Source organism: Lissotriton vulgaris, chromosome 8, assembly GCF_964263255.1.
Source record: "Lissotriton vulgaris chromosome 8, aLisVul1.2, whole genome shotgun sequence".
Classification (NCBI taxonomy): domain Eukaryota; kingdom Metazoa; phylum Chordata; class Amphibia; order Caudata; family Salamandridae; genus Lissotriton; species Lissotriton vulgaris.
This window is the reverse complement of record NC_141696.1, coordinates 1,487,053,296-1,487,080,971: the sequence shown is the minus strand read 5'-3', so window position 1 is coordinate 1,487,080,971 and position 27,676 is coordinate 1,487,053,296. Positions and strand designations below refer to the sequence as shown.

The window sequence follows — 27,676 nt, the reverse complement described above, 5'->3', positions numbered from 1 at the left end:
TTTAAATTGGCCTAATAGTTGGGTTTGATCTCACTGCATATGGTCCATTTCCTTTCCTCCTGCTGCTCTATTAGCTCCACTGTTGGGACCCTGGCATCCGAACAACATTCTTACTCTATAGAGAAATAAAAGTAAGCCTACCCTTCCAACCATTTGTGAAAAATATCAGGGTCACTCTTTGAGAAAAGACCATTCCATTTTAGAACCAACAATAAAGACTATGCTCAGAACAGTGGACATAAATTATTCAAAAAATCTTGAGACTATTATTTTAAACAGAACCTCTTTTCCACCCTAGATGAGCCTCTCATACATGGTAGCACCTCCTCTGCTGGACTGACTTCTGAGTTAAGCTGCTGAACACCGGTCAGCCTCTCTGGTTAAGAGACTTCATCTTCTCAATACAAGCCACAATACATATCTAGCGAAGCTTGAACACGAGAGCCCAAAACAAAATGATTAAGGATGAGAAAGAATTGTGACTCTTTGGTAACCTAATTCAAGGAGGAATGAAATGCACCTACATTCATTGGTGAATACCTCTTCTTGAACAGACTAGGACTGATTTTGAAGACAGACCATGAAGTTTGCTACACCGCCCAGTTTAGAACTCACACCTCGTGTGCCTTTATAATAACAGAGTTTGGGATAAAGAGCAAAATAAAACTTCCTGACATGCCTAGAGTGCGAACGCAGTAAGAATCCCAACAGAAAGGAATCACAGGAATCGAGGTTCTGCATGAAGCCTGAGACTTTCAAGATTGGTAAAAGTAAAGAGATAGAGGAAGGACAACAGGATGAAAAATAAAGACATGTTCAACCACTATGAACACAATCCAAAAAGGAAGGATACAGTTACTCAGTTCTAGCAACAGAATAATGGAGTGTGCCAACTGTATAACAAAAGGGCCAGCCAAAATACAAGCAATGAACCGAAACAGCACAAAAATGTTTTCCAAATGGAAGACTACCACTATTGTACCAATGGGCACTACGGCAACGGAAAGTGATAATGGGAAAATAATCTATTCTCACGAGGGCCACTACAACATATGAAGAAGAAAATGTGAAAAGAAGATAGGATATAATGACAGTAATCTTGGTAACAACCCTGGGATAAAGTGAAAAAATATGATAACATTAAACAGTTGATGAAAGAAGGGTCGGGCCACATCTCAGCGAATCGATCCCCCAATAACACTGACAACCTTGACATCTTGCACAAACGGCCTCATTAGCTAGGTTGTCAGCCCACCAAAAGAACAGAAACTTTTCTCAATGGCCCATGCTGTAATAACATGTGAAAGGTTGACCTGGAATCCCTGAGGATGAAAACAGTAACATATGCAGAGATGAGGAGAGAAATACCAGCAGAGTTAGAAAGGCAACAAATCCATAACAGAAAGAAGCCAGATGCACAGATAGGAACTGCCCGAACGACACAAAGAGAAATGTATGCAAGAGATGGGTGCCAGGCATGCACTGACCACAGGAAAGAAACTAAAATAGAATTCAGCCAGAAAAGGACGGTGACTTAAAAAACATAAAACCCTCCAGTAGAAACTGCTAATTTAAATAGTTTCCACAGTCTCCCTGTTGCTGATGAGCACAGCTGAAAATAGCCTGGAAACTAAACCAGCCATCTGCCAGTAAAAGAAAAGTACACATATCACAATATTTAAAGTGCGAGCAGCACTTCAGTGTCTTTATGAGAAAGTATATCTCACAACCATCGCAATGTTCTGTGTTCAACACATTCAAAAGTTTCTCTTTATGTCCATCTCAGAGACAATGCACATTACATTCAGACCCGAAGTGCTGAAGACCGCTTTCTATAGCCTGACGAAGCATTCTGCACCAATGCTGCTCTTCTTGAAGTGGGTAGTAGTGGGAGTGCTATCAAAATTTCAGAATCCTACCAGGATAGAACAATGCCCATGCACCTTTATAAGTGGGGCGCACAGCATTGCTTGTTTGGGAATCATGGTGCTATTTACGGTTCATATAACTGATCAAATTGTGGCAGCCGTACGTGGAAAAAAAGAAAAGATCAACAAATAAAAAGCGTTCGAAATAGAATGAAAAGTGGATCGAAAGGCCGTATGACAGCCAAGGCCCAACTGCTTTAGAGTAGGAAAGTAAACAAACTGCCTTTTCTGAGAGTAAGAAGGGTCTACATGGCTTAGAATCTTGCCTTCACCAATTAGCCAATAGCATTACTTTCAACGTTGGGAGAAATGTGTTGGGGACCCAGAAAAAAGGGTGAAGTGATAAAGAAACAATATAGTGATGCATAAAAAGTTATTTCTTCAGTTTCAGGGCTTTTAGTATGGCCTAAAACCTTTTGTTTGGTTTTCACTGTTTTTTGGTCTAGATATAAGCAATGAAAATGCATATATTCAAAGAAAGCTAACTTGTAAAGAGGTACTACAGTTGGTATATCTGCGAGTATTGCCTTTTGACCAAAGGGACGTAACATATTTACGTCTGCCAATAATTCAGCCATCGCCTATTTCCCAACTACCCTTACGAGAGAAACCTTCCCTATACTAATCTTCAGAATTCTAGCAAGGAGAGGCAGGCATGTGGAAAAAGAGTAGGGTGGTGTAGAATTTGTATGAGAAAAGTACAATCTTCATATAGCACTCCTGTTACAAAGTGCTGCATAATGATCAATTCAGAAACAACTCTCAGGGTCGTCAAATATTTGCATTGGCAAGGTATGTATTAACTAAAAAAAAAAACATAATATATTTCTTTTAAGCATAATCAAATTGTCCTCCCAGACCTACAACGTAAAACACAAAGAAAACTCACAACTTAATCACGGTTAGAGATCACAATAAACATTAGTTAAATTAAACTCTCAAGCTAGAATTATCTTTACTATTTATAAAGGTCGTTGATCCAGGTGTCTCTTTCAAGCTCACCTAAACAAAGGTAAATTATGCTGAGGTATGTAGCGACATGGCCAGATGCACAATATGCAAAAATATGTCCCCACACCTCTAGGGTGATGACATGCAATGATGCGAAAGAAAGTGAGAAGAGGAAATTGAGCATGTGTATGTCAGAAACTCATACATTTGGACTTATTCTGTAGATACCTCAAGGCATACAAGTACAGCCTGTGCGACTATCCTGGCCAGGCTCAAGTTTGGAAACAGCACCAGCAGGATAATGGAGTCTGTTTGTAAAACACTAGATTTAGAAGGAAGATTTACTGAAAAAGTCACTAGACCGGTTCATTTTAAAAACTGAATTCTTCCCTCATGAAGCACCTTTTGTGAAAATGTTGCCAATCTATTGTGTGAGTGTGTGTGTGGGGGCGGGGGGAGGAAGCCTTGCCATACAAAAATAACAATCGGAAGTGTAAGTTGTATGCAGAGGCTGTCTGAGAACTTTGGGTGTCAAGGCTTTAAAATGTAGCAAACTGCATAGATGCCTGTATAAGTTAGATTTTGTGAAGAAGTTTGCATGTTTCCAAACCTTCTGCTAGTCGAGCCAGGACGTTTGCAGATAAGACAAATGTCTTGCAGTAAATTACAATACTGCTTAAAAGTAGGAACAATTATTCTTCCTTGGTTAGTGTATAAAGACAAAAGAAAACGTTACAGAATGGCATCCAAGTCCATATATTTGACACTGCACCCTTTCAGGCACAAGACTCAGAAGGAAATTATTAGCTCCTCTGTAGATCACAGCTCCGTTGAGATTTATGTTGGCAGCAGCACAATAAGGTTTCGTTTGAAAATGTACTGAGTTCCATTTTGGTACCAAATGGCAAAAAAAAAAAAAAAAAAAGGTTCCCATCTTTAAAAACAGAGTCAACAATAGGACCAATAGTGGCTGAATATGCCGGAGGAGCTACAACCCATAAATATCAGAAAAATACGAAAGTTAGTTTGGAATCAATGGGCAAAACATCTATAAAACAGATCAAGGCAAGGCAACATGGTCATCCACCATCAGATGATAACAAGTCCTGATATTTCTAATTGGAAGGTATTGTATGTTACAGATGTTTTCTGTCTTCAGCCATTAAACTGTCTATTGGCGAGACACCCACAGACTACAGAGGATGAGGGAGGTTCAGTAAAGTGGAGTCCTGGCCAAAGAGTGTGAAAAAACAAAGTTAAACCACTCCTATGATTGATGGCCAAAAGATGAAGAAAAATCAGCTAAAGGGGTACTTGGCGCAGCCTGGGATAATAGGATGGACCATGAACTCTCCAAGAAACCAGCTCAAGGGATTTTAGTAGAAAGCATTGGTAGAACAATCTCAAGAGCTCTGCCTCTTACCAGAGAATTAGAAGGGCCTGTAAGACGGTGATAAAGCTGCTCAAAGGAAGAACCTTGGAGCGGACAGCACTACAATCATTAATGCTGTACTTGGTATTAGGACGAGAGATCAGAGTTGAGGGAATAGTCACAGATGGAATTAGGCTTATATAGATATTCTGTCAAAACCTTCATGAAACGGTTTCCTTGAAGACAACGGCCTTTCTTTTACTATACACAGAGTTGAAATTATATGGTTCCCAGCAGGGTTGTAAAGCAATGGAAAATAACATTGAAATAGTGGAACAGTCCGGACTGTGTCTTGTTTCAGATCCGGATCAGCTCCCTTAAACACACAGAAATTCAGCTCTGGCGTAGAAATAATATCAAACTGTAAAGTGACAAGTTTTTGCCTTTGGGATGACAAATTACCTCCAACGCTCATTCCATACGTTTACTCATTTATCCAAATCTCATACACATGCTCCCTTACCTGAGTAACGTGCCACATCTTCTACTGACTCACTCTTTTGTTTAATACAATTATTCCAAATAACATCGTACATATAATTTATCACATGAATCAAAATAACATCGTACATATAATTCATCACATATACAATAATACATCAGTTAAAAAAAGTTCATCTATAAATGCATAAGGACATTGTTAGCGCATTAGAGAATTTTCTCTCAATCTAAAAACCACAGCAACAAATATATGACAGAGACCCGTCTTGAAAAATGTGCTATTCAAAGCAAATAATCAATAAAGGCACATGAAAAAACAATTCACATCTAATATGACTGTACGTTCCACAGATTTTAGCACTTTATATGGGTCGATGCGTTTCGGTGGTTAGCACCCTATACTGACCAACTTCTTCAAGACAACAGATTATCTCTCAGGTGTCAGTGTTAATTATAAATACCCAATAGGCACCCAGCTTGGTCCTTGTTCAATATTTTCCTTATTCATCCAGACCCGCTGTACTTATTAAATGGCCGGGGCGATTGTTTCAAACAAGAAGACAGGGGTAGACGTGGAAACGCGGTACCCTGGTTATGAAACATTGGGAGGCCTGATTCAGCAACCAGCAGCTCCATAATAGAGTTGGTACTGACAAGGAAGCAGAGACATGAAAAAATTATGTACATATTTTTAATCCTTAACGAAAGCTCCCTTGTACAACAAGTCACTAACCTGGAAGGAAATGTGAACACCAGCTAGTGTCAACGTCCAAGCCACTTAATAATAAGTACAGCGGGTCTGGATGGTATTTATGATTAAAATTGACATGCAAGAGAATCTGTTGTCTTGAAGGTGGTGGTCAATATTGGGTCAAAACCACAGAGACACATATAAAGTGCTAAAATCTGTGGCACTAACAGGCATATTAGATGTGAATTGTTTCTTCACGTGCCTGTATTGATTATTAGTATTGATTAGCACATTTTTGAAGACACAGGTTTTGCCTTGTGCTCGCTCTTGTTTGTCTGTCAAATGTATTATGATTTTTAGATTGAGGAAAAATTCTTTAATGCACTGCAATGTCCTTATGTATTTATATAAACGTTTAACAGATACTTTATTGTAGAGAAGATGAATTAGATTACATATGTACGGTGTTATTTTAAATTAATCATTTTATTAATCATTAGATTGAGTCAGTACGAAATGTGGCATGTTAATAAGGCGAGGGATCATGTGTTTGAGATTTGGATAAATGAGTAAATATATGGAATGAGTGTTGGCGGTAATTCATAACCCCAAAAGGAAAAATATGTCACTTTACAGTTTGATATGGAGATCTGTCCCTTTGGTTAGAGGGACCCCTCTCTTTTTAGTTTCTTGTAGAAACAATATCAAGCAAACATTGGGTCTAAAAACAGCTAACCGAGTGCATGACCACATTTCAGGCTGGGAATTCACAGCAGCAGAGATTATAGAAAGACAGATTACGATGGTGAAAAGAAGTCCAAGAACAACGCCTCAAGCAGATGTGAGGAATACAACATATACAAACGGGTTTAATTTTTGAATGTCTTGCTCAGCTTAAGGAGAGGATGAAAACATAGGGAACCCCATGGCAATAAAAAGGCTGCAAACTTCACATTTTCTCGCAACTGCAACACTGGGCAATTCTGCCATCCAAAGGAGAAGAATCCAGGAATACTGCATGATAGAATACACAGGTCATTTAGGTAGAAAAGGAGGTCATATGCAATACAGTGCAGGCAATAGTGGTCTCTAGCCAATCGGAAAGCCACTATCAGTGACCGTGATACTTCAGAGCTCAACAGCAGATAATGGGGGGAAAGTTAGCCAGAAGGAAAAGATTCTCTTTTGAGCAAAGGAAACCATCATACAGAACATACATGCTCCAGATGACTAGTGGCACATGCTGGTCTATAATACATCAAACTAAAATTTCTAATAAATTAGTTGCAGTTCCAATGTAGAATTAACTGGTAATCTGTTGAGTGATAAGCATTTACACAACCTGCACTTTTTCATCCATGTTTCAGCAGGATGGCTAAGTGACTAACCTATATTTAGCCATCTCAAAGGCATAACATCTCTTAATTTAGCTTTGTTGAATTAGACCACAACCTGTATATGAGGCAAAAAAAACTTATATACAATCCCATATAGTATGATTTGATGGGATAGGTTCATCTATGAAGGGTTAGTGACCGTACATGTTTCTCAGCTTTCTGATAGTTGTTAAAACCTTGCATAAAAATATGCTATGTAGTTACCGGTAAGAGTCACAAACGTGCTTCTTATCTCGATCCAGTGCGGGGCTCTTATAATGTCATAACCCCCTTTCAGCTAGACCGCCCGCAGCCTGCTGTTCGATCAACCCGGAGTTCCCGTCAGAAAGTCTCGTAGCGATATGCCAACTGTTTGTGACTCTTACCTATAACTACATAGCATATTTTTATGCAAGGTTTTAACGACTATCAGAAAGCCGAGGAACATGTATGGTCACTGACCCTTCATAGATGAACCTATCCCATCAAATCATACTAAATGGGTTCGTATATTGATACAGCCGAGAATTATTCTGAGGGCTGCTTGTAACCCCTGATGAGATATACTGTATTTGTGTGGGAAATTACTTTTAATCCTGAAGAAGGTGTTGGCTATAGAATACAAGTGCCATAACCTAAACGCGTCAATGCTAATATTGAGTCTTGATACGCTAAGTCAATGGACATAACTACTCCTTTTTTTACTACGAATTGGAGTCGGATTAAATTCCTTTCAACTAGCGTTTTTCATCACTCTTTTAATTGGAATAATTTTCCTTTATGTTTATTTCCCACAGTCTGTTATGATTTGATATATATTAATTGTGTTTTTATTGATGCCTCATTGTTTTTAATGATTTGTAATAAAATGCACATTTTTTGGTAACACTTATCACCTACACTCCTTTTATGTCCTTGTCTGTTGTCTAAAATGATATCTATGTTTGAAATTGTGTGGGCAATAACTATTGTTGTATGATAAATGTATCCAAAGGGAAACGTTTTTGACATTTTGTCTTTTGGTACCCTACCCCTTTGGTCTGTGGGTCCCTCTCTTTTATTAGAGTTTAACAAACATAGAGCAAGGTTTTCTGGGGGGAAAACACGAAGCCCCTGTGCTGTCTGTGTATGTCTAGAGGTATCCACAGCAACACCAGTCCAAGGTACGTACAGGACTGTCTTTTTTTTTTTATCACAGAAGCAGTCCAAAGGAAAGAATGAAATGTAAATGAAGGATGTGAAAAGAAAAATGTCGATCAAGCTAGTGCTGTTGGGTGTACAAAAAAGCTCATCAGTAATAAAGATATTTCAATAAATAAATATTGTAACTAAATTAGTGTTCCAGAAAAACATGCTGGCACTCGCTCCCGTCCACTACAATACTAAATATCCACCCTTGGAGAAAACAAGGTATCTCCTTTTCAACAAAGTAGAACGATATGGCGCTTTAGGCTCACAGACCCATACTCGAGAGACAGAATAGAAGAGGCCAAAGGAATGGATTGCTGCATCAAATCATTCTTTATGTGTGGATCATGAGGGGGGGCATGATTACTTTGACCCATATTTGACACAATAACCAAAACCTCCTAGGCCCTGTCCCTTCTTAATATGTGCAGATATCGCAAAGATCTATAGATCAATGCAAAGGCAAACATGAACCATTTTCCTCCCTTCGTTTTGAAAAGAGTCTGCTTCGAAGTGAGTAGAGCCTTGTGTCTTCCTCAGTGCTAGAGCAGTTACAGGGAGTCAAATAGGGATAGGAAGAGGAGGTGTGCCATGTATTTCTACAGTATATAATCCATCACCTACCTAAAAAGCCCTCAACCGGTCCGAAGCAAGACTAAAGTAGTACAGGCATCAGTTGCTCTTGAGCATCTGTAACCACGGCACATGAGAGGACACAGGAGGATAGCTGAAATAAACATGCATCAATACAGCCTCCTACATATTTACAAAACAGATTCTCGTTTCCATAAGGACAAAAAATATATATCAAGTTAGAGTCCGTCCATAAGGACAATTAATACAAGTTACCAAAACGATACAAAAAAAACAGATTAAAACAAGCAGCAACTTCATAAAATATCAACAAAATATAGTCAAATGAAAAGAATTGTCAGTAGCATCTATCTCATCACTGCGTCGGAACTGCACTTGTACAAACTAGTCCATTAGTACAGCAGCTTGCTAGAAATTGACTTTGGTTCAAGCTTAGTTTAAAAAATACAAAATAACAAATACACACAAGGCTGAATGACATGTTAGTTTCCTGCTTGCAGTTCACTAGATTACAATAAACATCAGGGGACATAAGGAGAAGCGCACACAGTTAAATAAGAAAAAGATGAGAAGGGGAAGTGTTCTGCCACCAAGCTGGTCCAAATCAGTGCAGTTTGGATCCATCTGAACGGTGTCTCGCATCACTGAAGCAGTTCTACCCCTCTCTGTGGGAAAGGGGAGAGCACACGAGCGACAGAGACTCTTGGGTCCATTCAGGGATCCTTTTTGGACGTTTGCAGGACTGAACAGTCAGTCAGCTGAGCGAGGAGATCATGGCCGATTGGCAGTCACCCTGCCCTTCTCTGACAAGGGTTTTCTTTTCTCCAGAACTGCATCACAGTGAACTATGTGGATTCTTTCCCACTCTACATTTTTGGTTCATATACTACAGAAGGGTATCAACGACATGAATGGATTTACTTGCTATTTTAATACACCTTTGACTGCTCCCTGTGCCATCAGCGACTGAAAGCAGCTTATGGGAATGGTGGATTAAAAGCGCCTACTGCCATTCTTCACAGTTACAAGTAACACCAACTGAAGGCAGAGACAAAACACCCTGGGGTCGTGTGCAAAGTACCTGAGCATACACAGAGGGTTGGGCAGATCAGGGAGAGCCCTGCCAGCAGCTGATTCTACCCCACATCCAAAAGTGAAAATAATATACACACCTGCTCTTCAACACACCCGATACCCCCGGAGACAGTGCTTGTGTGTGAGGAGCCACTCACATCTGCAAATCAGAGCCCTCTCTTACTTTCAAACCATCTTCCGCTTGAAGAACAGAAATAAACCCCAATGTATGGAGTCTACAGTGCCATGCTGCACTGCAGCTCCAATACCAACTCTTTTGGAACCTTTTGGTTTATATACACTTTGGGAAATAGATTGTGTCACACATCAGAGTCACAGTTAGGACCTGCATTCTTCCTCAGACACATCCTTTGAAATTTGCTCATCTTTTCTTTGATCCATATCTTATATTGACCAGGCATGAGACCCTGAACTGCAACCTTATGCCTAAAGCAAAACGTAGGTTGGAGAGTGCCACCAGTTCAGAAATGCCATGCAACTCTGCTCAGTAGTTAATGAATAATAAGCAGCAGATAGTGGATAATCCTTCGTACTGACTAGTTGTTACACAGATCAACCTCAGTTGAGGTATCCAACACAGAAAATATGGGACATATTGTAAATTATAGTACATGCCAACTAAGCAACACATGCTTATTGGAGAACGTTAAATACCTTACTTAGAATCAAATGACGGATTTGCATTATAAATCACAAGATTCTTGCTTGGTATTACCACTGAAAATATGAATCTTGCTAACACTGTTCAATGACTAGGCCACTGTCTTCAAACACTCACTGAGCGGGTGAAATGGGTATGACTCAGGTATTTGGCACACTCGCCCTTCAGCTGCTTCCATGAAGGGATTACACGCAAATCACTCCATTCCTCTAAAATTAAAGAGAAAGCTGAGAAGCAGAGGAATACACAGTAATTAACAAATATCTCAGTAGGGGACGAAAACCCACTTAATTCCATCAGGTGGAAGCCCACCAAATCAATCTGGAATTAAAAAAGATATGCATCCAACTCATTATATTTACATGCAGATGTCTGTAAAAAAAGATACACTAGTGACACAGGCCTGCCTCAATTGTACCAGTTATGAAAGGAACCCCAATACTACAGATCTGATTATAAACACCTTGCATGACAAAGGCCTGCACAACAGACCTATACAATGATCGTTAAAACAAAAACAGCAACAAATTAAAGATTTCTAGACCAACCCGAAGTCCCTTTCCTATTTAGGTTACCAACCGTAACTTGTTATGAATGCTGGAAATGATAAGTAGTCCTTCCGCTTTTTGGGGCATTTTTTGGTATTTTTTCCTTTTTTACATTTTTGGTTAGAAAGTTCTCCCGTCAGTGAAGAGATCCTGAAAGGAGAATGTTTGTTATAAAATTAGGCAATTGTTCATCCATAGTTCCGGTCTTTGTGTTAGTTTTAGTCTTCCTTTCCTCTTGCTCTCTCTTCCTTGACCCTTCCAACAGGGTGAGAGTCAGAGAATCACATTTTCAGTTATTAACCAGCTGGCAGCTGATTACATCGCGGACTGAAACGGGCTGGATAGTCCTCTCACTGCGCCTTGGAGGCAGTAGTGGTGGTTGAAGTAGCCCCGCTGAGAGAGGCCATAGTAAAGAGCGAGTTCTGGATGGACTCTGCTGAGGCGGAGGTGGCATGTAGGCTGGTGACTGTTCCAGTGACCCCTGCGGTTGCTGCAGAGACCAGGCTGACAGGGTTGCTGGTGAGCAGGGAAAGGTTCTGGGGGCTCAAGAACAGTGGACCAGTCACGATGTTGGAAGTCCCTCCAGCGTTAGTAAAAACCAGATTCCCAGATGCATCAATTGATGTTATCGGAAGAGATCCACTGGATGCAAGGGCTAAAAAGGAGGCAAAAGGGGTACATAATTTAGTAGCTACCAACGTCGCACAGAATTATCTTAGACTAAAACACAAACTAAAATGTCACAAAACAAAAATCAGTAACTTGTTTTTTAATTCATGAAGTATATATAGCCAATAGATCTCGCTTTTGGGACCTTGTGTGCTTAGCCAGAACTTTTGGCTATGTTGTAGAGCATTGTGGCTGATGTGTGTGTCTGGTCCAATGCACGTCCCCTCCACCCCACCTCCACAAGAGTGCACGTAGTAGAACTCGCAGAGTAAACAAAAGCACCGCAAAGCTTGAAGGATACAGACACTAGGTAGAGTTGTGCCAATCAGCGTGAGGAAAAGTTGCACAAACCAACAGAACATAGCTGGCAAAAACAAAGAGAAATCAGCTGAAAATATGCTGTGCGAGTCAGCTTAGGACAACCCAGTTGCCAAACGACACTGCCTGGGTACGAGAAGCAAAGTTCCGATTGCCTGGGCCACGTGAAGAAGAGAAAACCAGCCAATGACCTGGAGGAAGCAGGCAAGGCCTCCCAATGAGGCTGGAGGAAGCAATACGACTTGCCTGACCTGCACGTAGTACCAAGAGGCAACACAGGCAGCCGATGGAAAAAGGAGACAGCAGAAATCGGCCAATAGGCAGTAGTCAGGAATGCTCCGCAGTGAGGAAAAAGGGCTGGAGAGGCTGAGCCATAAGCGGTGAACAATAAAGTTAAATTTGAAAAGAAAAAAAAAAGTCTCAAGTGCCTGCAGGATGCGTCGCATGGACCAGACACACACACACAGCGTTTCCCTTGCAGGAGCAAGCAGGCTCACCATCTGTTTTCAAGATAATTACAAACAGATGGCGCCGATGCTCGCTCCCGCAAGGAAACGCCAAATGTGCACAAGTTGCAATAGAAAGCAATGCAAAACGTGCACGCTTATAGCCAAAATGCTGATCGATTGCAAAAGGTTCCTTCCTATTCAACGCCTACGTGCTGCGTTGGCGAGACCTAAAAATTCCCTTTGTACCATGGTAAAGCCTAAGTTTTGTGCACAGTCAATATTCAGTGGGAATAATAATGACAACAATGGAGGTCATGAAATTAGTGATTCTTGGAATCAACATGGTAACATTCTTACAAAAGTATTGTGACATTGTAGAGGCAAAATACAATTAAGTGCAGGAGGCAGGATTTGAGAGAGGGGAAGGTAGAAAGCGTGAAACATATGCTATCAATGCTAAAAGAAAAATGTGTGATAAAGAAGAAGGCTCCAGTGGAGGAACAAACACAAGATAAGGAAGGAAAAGCAAAGACAAATAATAAAAACGTAAGAGAAACAAACAAAGGCAAAAAGCGAACAACTTGAGCAGGACAAAGTTATGCCAGAAAAGCAAGACATGAGCTGGGAGGGAGAAGCAATACAAAGTGTACGGGGCAGGATTTGAGAAAGCGCAAACAGCAAAAGGTAGAAAGCTTGAAAACCCATGACTCAATGCTAAAAGAAATAAGTAATTCCCTGGATACAAATAGTCCAATCAAAGGGGCAATAAGGAAGAGAGCTCCAGAAGAGGGACAAACACAAGAAGGGAAGGGAAATGCATTAAATAAGAAGCAAACAAAAGCGAGTGAGAAGAAAGCCAACAAATGACAAACAGAAGGCTAGCTCCAAACACATTGTAGGTTTTTGGTTTAGACAGGTATTTTGACAACAGCCAGCTACAGGCTGCCTGAAAAGAAGACCTACCCACTTACCTTCCTACAGACTATAATCCCAGAGCTAAACATACATACTTCTCCTTAGAAACAAAGCCTATATTTGCCTAGGACTTCATCATAATATTTAATCTCTGGAAGCGGTACTGAAACTGCAACACATGTGCTGGCAATGTTCACTATTTATACTGTTCAAACAATCTCATTCTAGATGGTTCTTTCTAGTGGATTCAACCACAGATTCTTGTCCCTTGAGGTATCAAACTGGATTGTGAAAGTTCCACAATAGGCTCCAGCATGCCGATAGGTGGCCATCAGCGTCTGTGACGACTCTGCCCCATCTCTGGACAGGACAACATGTAGCTGCATATAGGTACCAACCCTGCACACGACCATCTGTTAAGTCATTTTTTTTCACACCCTCTGAGACGGATGTGGAGCATAGCTGACCGATTTAATTCAATTTCATAGTCTTTGAAACTAACCTGGGCCCGCTGCAGAATGGGGAGGCAGTAATGGTGAGGAACCTGCAATTAAACAATCCACTAGAAGGATCATTATTAACTTTTTCTTCTGATGGATTCTTTTAACCAAAGATTCTTCCCCGTATGAATCCACAAAAAAGCAATATCCCCTCCAAGAAGGTGAGTCTGAGAACTAGACTTCACACCAGGAAATTCAGCAGTGCTGAGAAGGCAAAAAGGTGCCCTCGATTGGCTTGTGAATGGATGCAGTAGTGCCTGTGAAAGTATGGACAGATGCCCACGTGTCACCTTAGCAAATGTCCAAAATCAGAATGCCCTCAGCCAAATCTCTAGTCATGGCCTTCACCCATGTGAAATTACCTCTGAGAACATCAGGAGCATCCTTTATGGCACAGTTTAATACAAAGGACAATCCATTTAGATTAGGTCCCTTTTTGAACCATCCTTTTCTATTTTGCATCAGCAAACCTATCAAACATGCGATGATCAACAACACAGTACTACTTAGTCTTATTTTATAAGGTAAGTGCACAACGTGGAGCCAAACCAAGTAGCCTCTCTTCCCCTTTATGACAAGGCAAAGAAAAACACAGGTGAAGTGTGACAGACCAGCTTGTCAGGAAAGAATGGAGAATCGAGCTGTTGATCTGAAGAACAAGTTACTTACCATTGAGGTGGATATTTCATCTAACTGCAGATTCCTCACCGTTCGAATATTCCTTAGGCATCCGACTTGATCTGAAGTTTTTATAGCAGTACTCCCATTTGCAGCTATATGATATCCCACCAACTATATGTTGATGTAGTTCAACCCTGCAAGTGACGGGTCAGAGAAGGATATAAGGACACCATAAGTTTCTTGCTTGACTTTTTACGCTCCTTTGTACCTGGATCTGGAACTCCGCTCTTGTTAGTCGGTTGACAAATTTCTTCCGAAATCACTTCCAGTGTGCTTGGGAACGATGTCCCCATCGAAGAATACAGGGTTCAAACTGTGACACGACTGTAGGAAATAGATGCAGATGACAGACCTGCACGAGGTGTGCCGCTAGTGTTTGGGCTCGTGGGAATCCGCGGGTAGAATTAATCGGCTCCCTGCTATGAGACACAAGTGACTGCATTGAGAAGGAAATGGTTACCATGTAAGAATCTGTTTGTGGCACAGTAGAGCTGTAGATTCAAATGCTGTGCGTACTCCTGACATCTAGTGTTGGGCCCGCCTGTGTGCAAGTTGTTTTTCTTCGAAGAAGTCTTTTGAGCCACAAGGCAGTGACTGCTCCTCTTGCTGGTAATGCACATCATCAGTTCTACTGTTAATCTAAGTTTTACCCCACTGCGAGTGTTGCATCGAATGTGAAGTGAAGAATAGAGAGATGTGCATGCAAAAGAAGATAGCAAAGGAGATTGCAACAGCCACTAGCGTCCAGGGAGGAGGGTGTTAGCAGGTGAATCTACAGCACTACATACAACAAACAGATGCTCACATGGTAAGTAACATTTTCCATTTGAGGCATGTGTGGTTGTAGATACACCTACTGTGCATAGTCTGTAAAACAGTCCTTCTAAAAAAAAGCAGTGACTAGCCTGTGGGCATTGCAGTAGATTAAAAGAGTGCACAAAGTATTGCTCGACCTACATTACCTTGTTGGCGTGCTAGTACAGCCATGAAATAATGCTTTGTGAAAATGTGTGGTGTGGACCAAGCACCTGTTTTGCAAATATCAGCTACTGGACTTTTATAGGCTTCTGTCTTCCAAGTGGAGTGGGCATAGCATGCCAGGATGCATTTGTTGATCCATTTAGCAATGTCGAATTTGAATAGAGCCTTCCCGTGGCATGGCTTGGAGAAAGCAACAAAGTTGCTGTGTTTTTCTAAAGGGTTTAGTTCCGTCAATGAAGTAAATGAGGGCTAGCTTTACATTCAGAGTATGGACAGCCCATTCTGCGAAATAATCAGGTGGTGGTAAATACACAGGAAGTTCAATACAATGATTGAGGTGAAAAGGAGAGATCACCTAAGGGAGAAATTTGGGATTGGTACGAAGGAAAACCCTATCTCTATGGACTGGGAAAAAGGGTTCTTCCACACTTTACTAGAAAGGAACTCAAAGAGGCAGGAAAGGAGGGGCTTAAAATAGAGGGCCCAGGAGTCTTCTAAGGACAATGTTGAGAATCCATGCCGGGATAGGGGAACCCTAGGAGGAATATACCTTTTCAGACCCTCCATGAAAGCTTTAAAGCTTTAGAATCCTGAAGAGAGATTTATTGGTTATAATGAAGGTAGGCAGCCAAAGAAGCCAAATGTAGAAGGATGGAGGTGAAGGCTAGACCAGAAACCTGAAGATGTAGTAGGTAAGAATGTCCTGGACTGTGTTCCAAAACGATCAATCTGCTTTCAGTGACAGTAGCACACAAATCTTTTCCACTTCTCTGCATAGCAGCCCCAGGTGGTAGTACTATGCACTTCTTTAAAAATACTTCTGCATTCTGGAGGCAGGTTGAGGGATCCGAATTCGATGACCTCAGGAGCCAGATCGCAAGGTTGAGCGACGCAGGGTCTGGGTGGCTGATTTCTTCATGGTTCTGTGGTAGAAGGCCCGGCGTGTTGGGGAGCCTCTTGCGCAGTACCAGAGGCAGTTTGAGCAGAGCTGTGAACCATGGCTGACAAGTCCAGTGAAGCCACCAGGATGAGCGAGGGAAGTCTGGCGAAGCCTCAGTACCAAAAACAGAAGAGGGAGAGGCGGAAAAGCATATGCAAATATCCCTAATCAGTTCATCTGTAGTGCATTGCCCATGGTCTGTAGGTGTGGGAACTTGGAGGCGAAGTTTGGGCATTTGGTGCTTTTTGTGGTAACAAACAGGGCTATTTCTGGAAAGTAGCAGAGGATGACCTGAAGGTGGAGTTACCACTCGTGGACCTGTTGCCGCATCCTGCTATGGAGGTCAGTAAAGACGTTGTCCATTCTTGGAAGGTACTCAGCCAGCAAATTATTTTGTGATGGAGAGCCCCTCTCCAAATGCTCTGGGATAACTGTGAGAGTTGTGGAGAGCGTGTTGCTCCCAGTTTCTGAATGTAACACATAGCAGTCATATTGTCTGTGTGTACAAGAACAACCCTGCCTATCAGGTGAGGCAGGAAAGCCCTCAATGCTAGATGAATGGCTAGAAGTTCAAGGTAGTTGAACTGGAGACCCTGTTGAGTGTGCTCCAATCGACCATGCACAGTCCGATCCTGTAGATGGGCGGCTCAAAGATTCAACAAGAAGAAAACATATAACCAAACCTTTTCAGGGATGGCGCCCAGAATTTGGAATGCTCTACCCCCAGAAACCAGACGTAATCTCTCTACTGCATCTTTCGAAAAAAAAGTGAAGGCGCTTCTCATGGCAAAACTCACTTGATCAGGGACGTATCCTCTACTCGGAACTTTACAATGTCCACTGCCCAGCCAGATATCCTAGGGGATATGCTACTTACCAGTTTGCATCTGTTCTTGGCATGTATGGCTGCTGACATTCATATCTGTGCATAGATCGCCGCCTAGTGTTGGGTCCGGATGATTGCACATTGTTGTCCTGGAAGAGTCTTCAAAGTATTACGAGATAGGTGGCTCCTCCCCCGGACTACAGTGTGCATGGGCATCCTTTCCATCCTCAGATTGTTTTTTGCCATTGTGGCAGGGATGGAGTATGATACAGTAAGTGATGTCCATGCTACAGAATAATACTGAGTGCTACAGCTGAGACAGGCACCAGGGAGGAGGGAGAGCGATATTAATGTCAACAGCCCTACATGCCAAGAACAGATGCATACTGGTAAGTAGCATATTCCGTTCAAGGCATGTGGGCTGCTGAATTCATATCTGTGCATAGAATGTATAGCAGTCTCCCTCTTAGCAGTGGAGCAGCCTGAAAAAGAGTCCTGAGTACAGCCTGTCCTACAGCTGTTTGGAGTGTACATCTACGCAGTAGTGTTTAGTAAATGTATGTATGGTAGTCCACGTGGCTGCTCTACATATGTCTTCTAGAGGAATGTTTCCCAGGAAAGCCATGGATGCCCCTAACTTGCGTGTGGAATGCGCCCTTAGGGGGAACCGTTAATGTGCGTTTAGCTTTCTGATAACAAATTTGAATGCATTTAACAATCCATCTGGCTATACCTGATTTGGAAATGGGGTTGCCTTTGTTCTGTGGTGAAAAGGCAACAAACAGTTGCTTAGTCTTCCTGAAAGGTTTACTTCTGTCTATATAGTACAGGAGAGCTCTTTTAACATCCAGGTTATGTAATGCTCTTTCTGCCACGGATTCGGGATTTGGGAAGAACACTGGCAGTTCGATAGTCTGATTGATGTGAAACTGGGAGACCACCTTCGGCATAAATTTAGGGTTTGTACGCAGCACCACCCTATTTGCATGAATTTTTATGAATGGTTCCTGAATAGTTAGGGCCTGTAGCTCACTAACTCTCCTAAGTGATGTAATCGCCACTAAGAAAGCCACTTTCCACGTTAGGAATTGAATCTCACACGAGTGTAGAGGTTCGAAAGGTGGGCCCATTAGTCTGGTTAGAACCACGTTGAGGTTCCAGACAGGTGAAGGTGGGTGTCTTGGAGGAATCACTCGTTTGAGTCCCTCCATAAAAGCTTTAATAGCAGGAACTCTGAAGAGTGAAAGGTGTTGCCTGTTCTGAAGATAAGCTGTCACTGCAGCCAAATGTATGCTTATGGAGCTGTAGGCTAAATTGCATCTACGTAAATGTAGCAGGTAACATATGATGTTTTGAGTGGATGCATCTAGCGGATTTATGTCGTTATTGGTACAATAGATGACAAACCGCGTCCACTTTGCCGTATAGCATGCTCTGGTTGTAGGTCTTCTTGCCTCCTTGATAATATCCATACAGTCAGGAGGCAGGTTAAGGTAACCAAACTATGACCTCAGGATCCAGATCGCAAGGTTCAACTGTTGCGGATCTGGGTGCTGAATTTCTCCATGGCTCTGCGTTAAAAGACTAGGAGTTAGGCACAGCCTTTGATGAGGCACCACAGAAAGTTCTAGGAACGTGGTGTACCATGGTTGCCTCGCCCACGTTGGAGCAACTAGGATGAGTGTCATGGAGTGTTGTCGCAGTTTGCGTGCCACTAGTGGTATGAGCGGGGCTGGGGGAAAAGCATACGCAAACTTGCCTGACCAGTTCATCCATATCGCATTGCCTTAGACTGTGGATGTGGAAACCTGGCGGCGAAGTTTTGGCATTTTGCGTTTTCCTTTGTGGCGAACAGGTCTATCTCTGGGTGACCCCACTGCTGGAAGTACGGGTGCAGAACTGAGGGATGTATCTCCCACTCGTGCATCTGGTGGCTGTGTCTGCTGAGCAGATCCGACATCTGGTTATCTTTGCCTGGGAGGTGTTCCGCCATGAGGAATATGTTCCTTTGAATGGCCCACTTCAACATGCTTTGCGCTAGGTGTGACAGCTGCGGAGAGTGTGTCCCTCCCTGCTTCTGTATGTAGTACATGGCAGTCATGTTGTCCGTCCGGATCAACACGACTTTCTTGCACAAATGCACCTTGAACGCTTTCATTGCCATGAAGATTGCCATCAGTTCCAACAGGTTGATATGCATCTTCCTTTGCTGTGTCGTCCATAGCCCCTGCACTGTGTAATGGAGGACATGCGCTCCCCAGCCCAGGAGAGACGTGTCCGTTGTCAGCACTATTTGTGGCACAGGCTCCTGGAACGGTCGTCCCCTGCAAAGGTTTTGTGGGTTCCACCAATGCAGAGAGTGATATGCTCGACCGGTCACCAACACTAGGTCTTTTAATTGTCCCTGAGCTTGGTTCCACTGCCGTGCTAAGCACTCCTGAAGCGGACGCATGTGTAGTCTCGCGTGAGGGACTATGAATATGCAGGAGGCCATCATGCCTATCAACTGCATAAACACCCTCGCTGGGAGCGAGTGTTGGGGTCTGAATTTTTGAATCAGTAATTGAATGCTGTTGATTCTTGCTGAGTTTGGCTGTGCCCTTGCTACCAGAGTGTCTATAGTTGCCCCCAGGTACTTTTGTACGTGGGCGGGTTGGAGATGGGACTTTGGGTAGTTCAATGAGAATCCGAGGCTGTGGAGGAGGTGAATAGTGTGAGACATGTGGCTGGCACATTGTTGGGCTGACTTTGCTTGGATAAGCCAGTCGTCCAGATATGGATAGACGTGGACATGGTTTCTTCTTAAGTGCGCTGCTACCGTTGCCAGACACTTGGTAAACACCTTGGGGGCCGTTGTCACCCCGAAAGGTAGTACCTTGAACTGGTAATGTTGATTTTGTAAGGTAAACCTGAGGTACTTCCTGTGTGCAGGACGTATTGGTATGTAGAAGTATGCGTCCTTTAGGTCTAGCGTTGCCAGGAAGTCTCCCTGAGTGAGCAACGGCAGAACCTTTTGTAAGATGAGCATGTGAAAATGTTCTGAAGATGTATTGGTTCAGGGGCCTGAGGTCCAGTATTGGCCTGAGAGACCCGTCTTTTTTGGGTATTAAGAAGTACAGCGAGTATACCCCTGTGCCTTGTTCTTGTACGGGGACGAGTTCTATGGCCCCCTTTTGCAGCATGCTGATAACTTCTTGCTGCAATAAGTCTATGTGCTCTGCGGACATAGGACGGTGTCTTGGGGGTATGTTGGGTGGAGCGGAAGTGAGCTCTAGACAATAGCCGTACTGAATAAGTTGCCTCACCCACCTGTCTGTGGTGATGCTCTCCCAGACTGGCAGGAACTGTTGTAATCTCCCCCGACCGGTGTTACATGGTCCGGGGGCAGTGACAAGACGTCACTGTTTATTATTGGCGGAGGACCTGGTGTTGTTGTTCCCTCGCCCTCTGCTGCTGTTTCCACGGTAACCAGCTCTATTGTTTTTATGATAGGTGGTCTGCGTGCTTCCTTTATTGTATGTACTTTGTTGTGATGCCTGGCCACGCGTGGCTCCTCTTACTGGAGCGATGAAAGTTACTGGTCCCCTGCAGTCCCTGAACTGTTGGGACTGCAGGGCACCCATAGACTTGGCTGTCTCTGTGTCTTTTTTAATCTTTTCTAAGATTGTGTCCACATCAGGACCAAATAAGAAATCAGGGTTTACAGGCTGATTTAGTAATGTGGTCTGAATTTCAGGTTTGAATCCAGATATTCGCAACCAAGCATGTCTCCTGAGCATGACACTTGTGTTGATGGCCCTGGCTGCAGTATCTGCTGCGTCTAGCGCGCATTTGGTGGATGCGTTTGTTTCCTTCTTGGATGAGCATTTCTGCACCTTCTTTGTAGGCCTCAGGCAACTGTTGAAGCAGTTGCTCTAAAGTGTCATAATGCGCCCTATCGTATCTGGCTAATAGGGCCTGTGTATTGGAAATTCTCCAGATATTAGCTGCTTGAGCAGCCACCCTCTTACCTGAAGCCTCCAAATCTTTCGATTCCTTGTCTGGAGGAGGAGCATCACCCGTAGTTTGCGAGTTGGCCCGCTTACGAGCATTTGAGACCACTAGCGAGTCCAATGGCAACTGTCCCCTAATATACGTACGGTCCACAGGCGCCGGTCTGTATTTTCGTTCAATTCTGGGGTTGATAACCCTTGCTCTAGTGGTTTCTTTGAAAATGTCCCCAGCGTGTTTAAGGACACCTTTTAGCATTGGTAAAGTCTTAACAGATTTCTCCGAAGTGGGAAAGTGTCGAATAGGAAGTCCTCCTCAACTGGGTCAGTGTGCATGTCCACATCATGATTTAGCGCTGCCCTTTCAATTAACGCGTTGAACGCCGCCATATCTTCAGTTGGGGAAGTTTTAACAGGATAAGAGGGAGTATCCGGAATGGTCTGTGACTCCCCTTGGTCAGCAGGGTCCATCCAGGCCTGAGTCTGGTCATCCTGATCCGTGTCCACAGGGTAATGATATTGTTCATCATCGTCATACCCCATATCCTCAGTAGTGTGTGTTGGAGAGTATGCAGAAGTGTCCTGGCCATGGTACCTTATAGTCTCAAAAAGGACAGGCGACGTAGAAGAATCCCTCTTCTTCTTGAGTGGGATTTTGTATGATTCCAGAGGATGCTCTGACCCTATCTTCCTTTGATAGATAGTCAGTCTGCCAGATTCGGAGTCGATATGAAGCTTGGACTGGTCATCATACGAGGGCTCCTGATACAAAACATCCTCCTCCATAGGATGTGTCCTTTTTCCCAACGACACCTTCTTGGTTGTGTCGACCCCAGTCTTCGGATCGAGCGCCTTAGGGCGCGCAGTCGGGGGCAGACCGAATTTTATTGGCGGTACATTGTCTTTAGACAGACCGACCTTCTTCGGGGCAGGCGTCGATGGAGCCCAGACCGATTTTGCCTTGTCGCCAGAAAGTTTATGTCCTTGCATCGACTTTGGTGCTTGTAGTGTCAGAGGCGCGCTTTTTGTTTCGGCTCAACGTGTTCCTTCGAGGCGCTTTTGGATTTCGACTCGAGGCCTTTGACGAGCTGGGGTCTGTCGACCAGATGCTTCGGATCGAGAAGCTTCCGAGACTCGAGTCCTTTGTTTGTGTCTGTGTCCGTCGACGTCGACTTCGTCGGCTCGACATGCTTGGATTTGACGGTGGACTTTAGCGCACCGATCTTCGGCTCGACACTCTTCACCTTCGACCCCGCAGGGTCGTCGACACCTCTTTTGTTCGTCGACTCCGATGTGTTGGAGCTCTTCGACTCGAAGACTGATTTCAGCAGTTTCGGTTTCGATTTTGACTCGAGGGCTTTCGGTTTCGTTTTTAGCAACTGGACCGATGGCTCATGTGATGGATTCTTAGCCGGGCCTTGACGCGGGGCTATAGAATGTTGCTGAAGATCTTGGCTAAGGCCTTCTGGCGATGCCTCGACCTGACCCCTTGGAAGTCTTTGAGTGTCTGTTTCGGGCCCTGCTGAGCCTGGTTCATCGCTTGAGTCGTCATCGACGGCTCCGGTGGGGGATACGTCGTCCCTTACCTAAACGACGTTTTCATCCTCGACGTTCTCATAGTCGTCTTCATAATAGGTGGATTCATGCTCCGAGCCGGGATCCAACATCTGTTCTGGATCCTCAGCCTCGACGACCTCATCGTCTTCTGCGTCGAAGATATCCACCGGGTCGGGCGCTGGCTTTGACATAGTTTGCCTCGCTGCACGTCGGAGTCTAAGCGTCTTCTTTGACCTGAATCGAGCACAAGCTAGACAGCTGTCTTCATTGTGCTCCGGTGATAAGCACTTGTTGCACACCGGGTGTACATCGATGTGCGGGTATTTAGAGTAGAGGGGGCATCGTTTGAACGGGCTTCGTTCCATCGACGATCGTCACCGTTGTCGAAAAGGCCACGCGGCTCTCTTCGACGTCCTGCTTAAGAATAACTGGAACAAGATTTCGGCACCGATCGAAACAATACTGATGCCAGAAGGCCTTTTGGCCTATAGAAAGTTTCCGAACTTGAGTAAAGAAAAGTACATCCGAACCCAATGGCGGAAAAAAACTATCTGAGGATGGAAAGGATGCCCATGCGCACTGTAGTCCGGGGGAGGAGCCACCTATCTCGTGATACTTCGAAGACTCTTCCAGGACAACAATGTGCAATCATCCGGACCCAACACTAGGCGGCGATCTATGCACAGATATGAATTCAGCAGCCCACATGCCTCGAACATATTGTATCTATATTATGCTTGAAACTCATTGAATGTTTTTATTATGTACCATATACCTCGTATCAACAATAGAATGATTATTCTAGCATTGTCTATCTGTGAACCTTATGCTATTTACCTTGTTTCTATGTAACTAAGACTCTTACCCTGCAAAGCGCACTGATACCCGCAAGGGTCTGGTTCGCGCTGTATAAAACTCTCAAAATAAATAAATAAATACATTTCTTGTAACAGACACACATGTAACCTGGCATGGAGTACTATGACAATGCAAGAGGCCATCAGGCCTAGGAGGCACATGACTGTTCTGAATGCGACTTGGTGATGTGGTCGGAAAAGAGGGAGCAGTGCTTGAAAAGATTGAATCCAAGCAAGGTGTAAATAGGTTATGTCTACCTTAATGTCCGGAATGCCCCCAAGGAGGGTCGGATCTGGAGGGGTTGAATGTAGGATTTTCAGATGTTGATGGTAAACACTAACCTGTGAAGCAGGTCTATGATTTCTGTGCGCTTGCGACATTGCTGGCAGGTGGCTCTCTTGATCAGCGAGTCATCCAGATGAGGGCGGGCATGGTCGCTCTCCCTGCGCAGGTGTGCGGCCACCACCGCAAGGCACTTGGTGAACAATCAAGGTGCAGTAGTAACCCCGAAGGGCAGTATTTTGAATTGGTAGTACTTTTGCTGACCACAAACCTGAGATGAGATCTGAGTGTCGGATGTATTGGTACGTGAAAATAAGAGTCCATCAGGTCGACGGCGGTCATCAAGTCACCCTGCTAGAGAAGCGGAATAACATCCTGGAGCGTAACCACATGGAAGAGTTCTGACGGGATGCATTCCGAAGTGGTCAGAGGTCCAGAATAGGTCTGAGGGACTAGTCTTTTTAAGGGTATTAAGAAGTACAGGGAGTAGACTCCCGGACTCTGCTGATGGTAGGGGACCAATTATTGGACCCCTTGGATAATGAGTGCTTGGACCTCTTCTTTGAGAAGTTGCAGGTGTTCTGGAAAGAGTCTGTGTTTGCAAGGTGGAATGGTTGAAGGCGTGGAAATGAGGTATAGGTAATAACCATGTTGGACAATGTCCAATACCCACTGGTCTGAGGTGATGGACTGCCATGGGGTTAAAAAGCCTTGAAGCCCCTGACTGGTGGTGGTGTGTGTGTGTGGAAGGGTGGGGGGCAGTATTTGATGGCTGTTGCCGCTCCTTTGGGGGAGCCACCTTTCCCTCAAACTTTGGAATTATTATCCCCATAGGACTCTAAGTACCCCGGGGAGATTATTCTCTCCCTTTGTATCCTGGTATGACGTGGAGGCTTCAGGGGAGGAGGTCTTTGTGAGAAAGTGAGTTTCTGTTGCAGTACCCCCCCTCACTCCCCCACACTTTTTGCCTGATACCTGATGCCCTTTTTCTAGGGCCCCTGCCAATCAGGGCCTGTGTTCCTTCCCTAAAAACTATACTAAAGCCTAAACCCAATTGGCATCTCTGGCCACATGTCAGCCCCTAGTAAATGGTGCCCTAGGTACCCAGGGCATTGTAACCAGAGAAGACCCCTAAGGGCTGCAGCACTTATTGTGCCACCCTTAGGGGCCCTGTACCTTGACACCCACACACTGCCTTTGCAGGCTGAGTGTCTAGGTGCAGAACTAAACAAAGAGTCGACATGGCACACATTCCTGGGTGCCATGCCCACAACCCCACTGTCCTGGCATACATCAGCCACCCCTCTAGCTGGATAACCTACGCCAGTGGTGTGGGCACAGGTGCCTGAGCCCTGTGCCCCTACAGTGCCCAGGGCCATTCCTGGGCACTGTAAGTACAGTGATGCCATTAAGGGTATATGGTGCTGGGAGGTTGTCACTATGAACTCCACAGCACCATAATGGCTACACTAAACACTGACAAGTTTGATATCAAACTTCTCAGCACATTAAACCCACAGTGATGCCAGTGTGGGTTTAATGTAAAACGCACTACAGAGGGCATCTTAGAGATGCCCCCTGAAAAATAACATACAATCCACGTCTGGGCTGAGTGGCTGCAGAGGCTGCCACACAGCAGACATGTTGCTGGACCCCTGGGTGGAGAGCCCCCGCTCTCCTGGGCCTGCAACAATGCACATCCAGGGCAAGGTGCTAGGTCTCCTCCCCCAGGATGGGCAGAGGGAAGCTTCAAAGGCATGCCGCCTTTGTGAGCTTCTCCAGACCATTTGCTGTACACAGTAACTGGCCCCCACCAGTCGTGACTCCCACTCTGGCGGGAAACACTACGCCAGGAAGGGGGGGGGGGGTGGGGGGGATGCCAGCCTGTGCCACCCCATCCCTCAGGTGGGGGAGACAGGGTGAAGCACGACCCTGGGCTCCGGCCATCTTGAAGATGGGGAGCCTTGCCCAATCACAGCTAGGCTCCTGTCCCCCTCCCACAGGAGAGGAGCAGGCTAGGGGGTGTACACAACCCAGGACAGGGACCTATTGGTCCCTGTCCTTGCCCTACCTGTAACGCCCCTAAATTCAGTATTTAGGGGCTCCCTGTAACCTTCCTTCCTTAGATCCAGATACCGAAACAAGAAAGAAGAACAAGAAACAAGAAGACCTGCTGTGCAGCTGCTAAAAAGAGGAAGACACCAACTGATTCGGCCCCAGTACTACCGGCCTGTTGACCCTCGAACCTGCTCCTGCTAAACCACGGTGTCTCCAGTGGTCCGCAACCTCAAAAACCCCGGAGAACCTGACTGACTTGTGACTCTGACTACCTGGGTCTCCCACGAGCAGTGGTACTGCTCAAAGCAAGTAACAAGCCCTGGCATTAGCCCGGAACCGCAAACCCTGCACACGCCAAGCCTGGCCTGTGCTGGAGTGAACCAAAGACCCTGAGGATGGCCCCCTGGCGATTCTGACTCGGAAATCCAGTGCACAAGGGCCCTCCTCGACGTCCCCGACGACGCCTGCAGCCTCAGGACAAAGGACCCCTCTGACCGCGACCAGCAGGGGGTAAGATTTCCTGACCTCAAAAGCCACCCCTGCACCCGGCGCCCCACAGCCCCCTGTGCCCAACTCCTGTGCCTACCTATCCTCCAAGACCCCAACTTACCCCTCGAAGTGTTGGTCGCTCCTGAAGATCCACCGTCCCAGAGCCTACAGCCTTTGTTCCCATTTCAAGATCCTAATTGAATGACATTGAGCGCCCGACGGCTCAAAAGCACCCTGCACCCAGCCGCCCGAGTGCCCCTGGCAGTGCAACCTATACCCTATTCTACTTCCCCATTTGCCCTTAGCAAGTGACCAGGAGCCCAGCTCCCACAGCCGCGTGGCCTGCTAGCCAGCAGCCACCAACCGAAGGCCCCCTGCCTCTCATTGGATAACATTGGGCCTAACTACCTCTGCTCCCTGCCGCCCCTGTACCGCTGAGGGTGTACTAACTGTACCTACCTGACCCTGGGGGACCCCTGAGTCTATGCCCAGAGCCTTAACTTCACCAGTCGAGTACTCACCTGAAAACCGATGACTCACTTTCCTGCCATAGGATAACATTGACTGGTTTGACTTGAAAAATCTTCCAAGTGTGAAGTTTTGAAATGTTAAAATATTCATCTAAAATCAGCCGAATATCGAAATCCGAAGTACTCACATGTAATCAGGAGGGAAGCCAGTGCTGTATCTTTTAGCCCAGTACTGAACCGCAAAAGTAATCAAAACAGTGGTTACTAGTAATCTAAATTTCGTCCATAGGAAACCATTGACTGTTTTTCTGTGAAATTTCTTCTGTGTCTACTTTTTAAAATTACAAATATTCGTGAACCGCATCGCTGCGGCAGCTTTTCCCGCTGTGTGCGGCAAATTTTGAAAAACAGCTTTACCTTACGAGCTCAGCTCGTCATCCGCACACGACCACCGTGGCTGATGACGAGCTGAGCTCGTCATCAGCTACGAAGGGGTTAAAAATTATACCTACTACTGAGACGTAATTGCTTACCTGTTTTAAGTAGAGACCCCAGTGCTGGCCCTAGGAGCCCAGTCCTGGATTACAAAAGTAACGAGAACGTACTTTAACTGCAACTTGATTTTCCTCCCCATGGATAAAATTGCCAGATTTTCATAGAAAAGTTTTTAAGTGTGAACTTTTGAAATAGCTTTATATTTCTTAAAAATCAAAGCATTAGCCAAATCGTTTTTGCGAAACTGTTTCCAAACGCCAAGGCTGAAACTAGGATCCAGTCCTGGGACTACAA

The 27,676-nt window shown here is 44.6% G+C and overlaps 1 protein-coding gene across 17 annotated transcripts in view; it reads right to left on the bottom strand.

The window, feature by feature from the left end:
- Nucleotides 1–7,917: 7,917 nt before the first annotated feature.
- The window catches only part of POU2F1 (POU class 2 homeobox 1), a 693,535-nt gene continuing 673,776 nt past the window's right edge, over nucleotides 7,918–27,676 (bottom strand). For all 17 annotated transcript variants that reach the window (XM_086935563.1, XM_086935552.1, XM_086935555.1 and 14 more), the window contains one exon: nucleotides 7,918–11,560. In XM_086935563.1, the coding sequence (XP_086791689.1) occupies nucleotides 11,256–11,560 (305 nt within the window). In that variant the 3' untranslated portion in view covers nucleotides 7,918–11,255. The remainder of the gene's footprint in view (nucleotides 11,561–27,676) is intronic.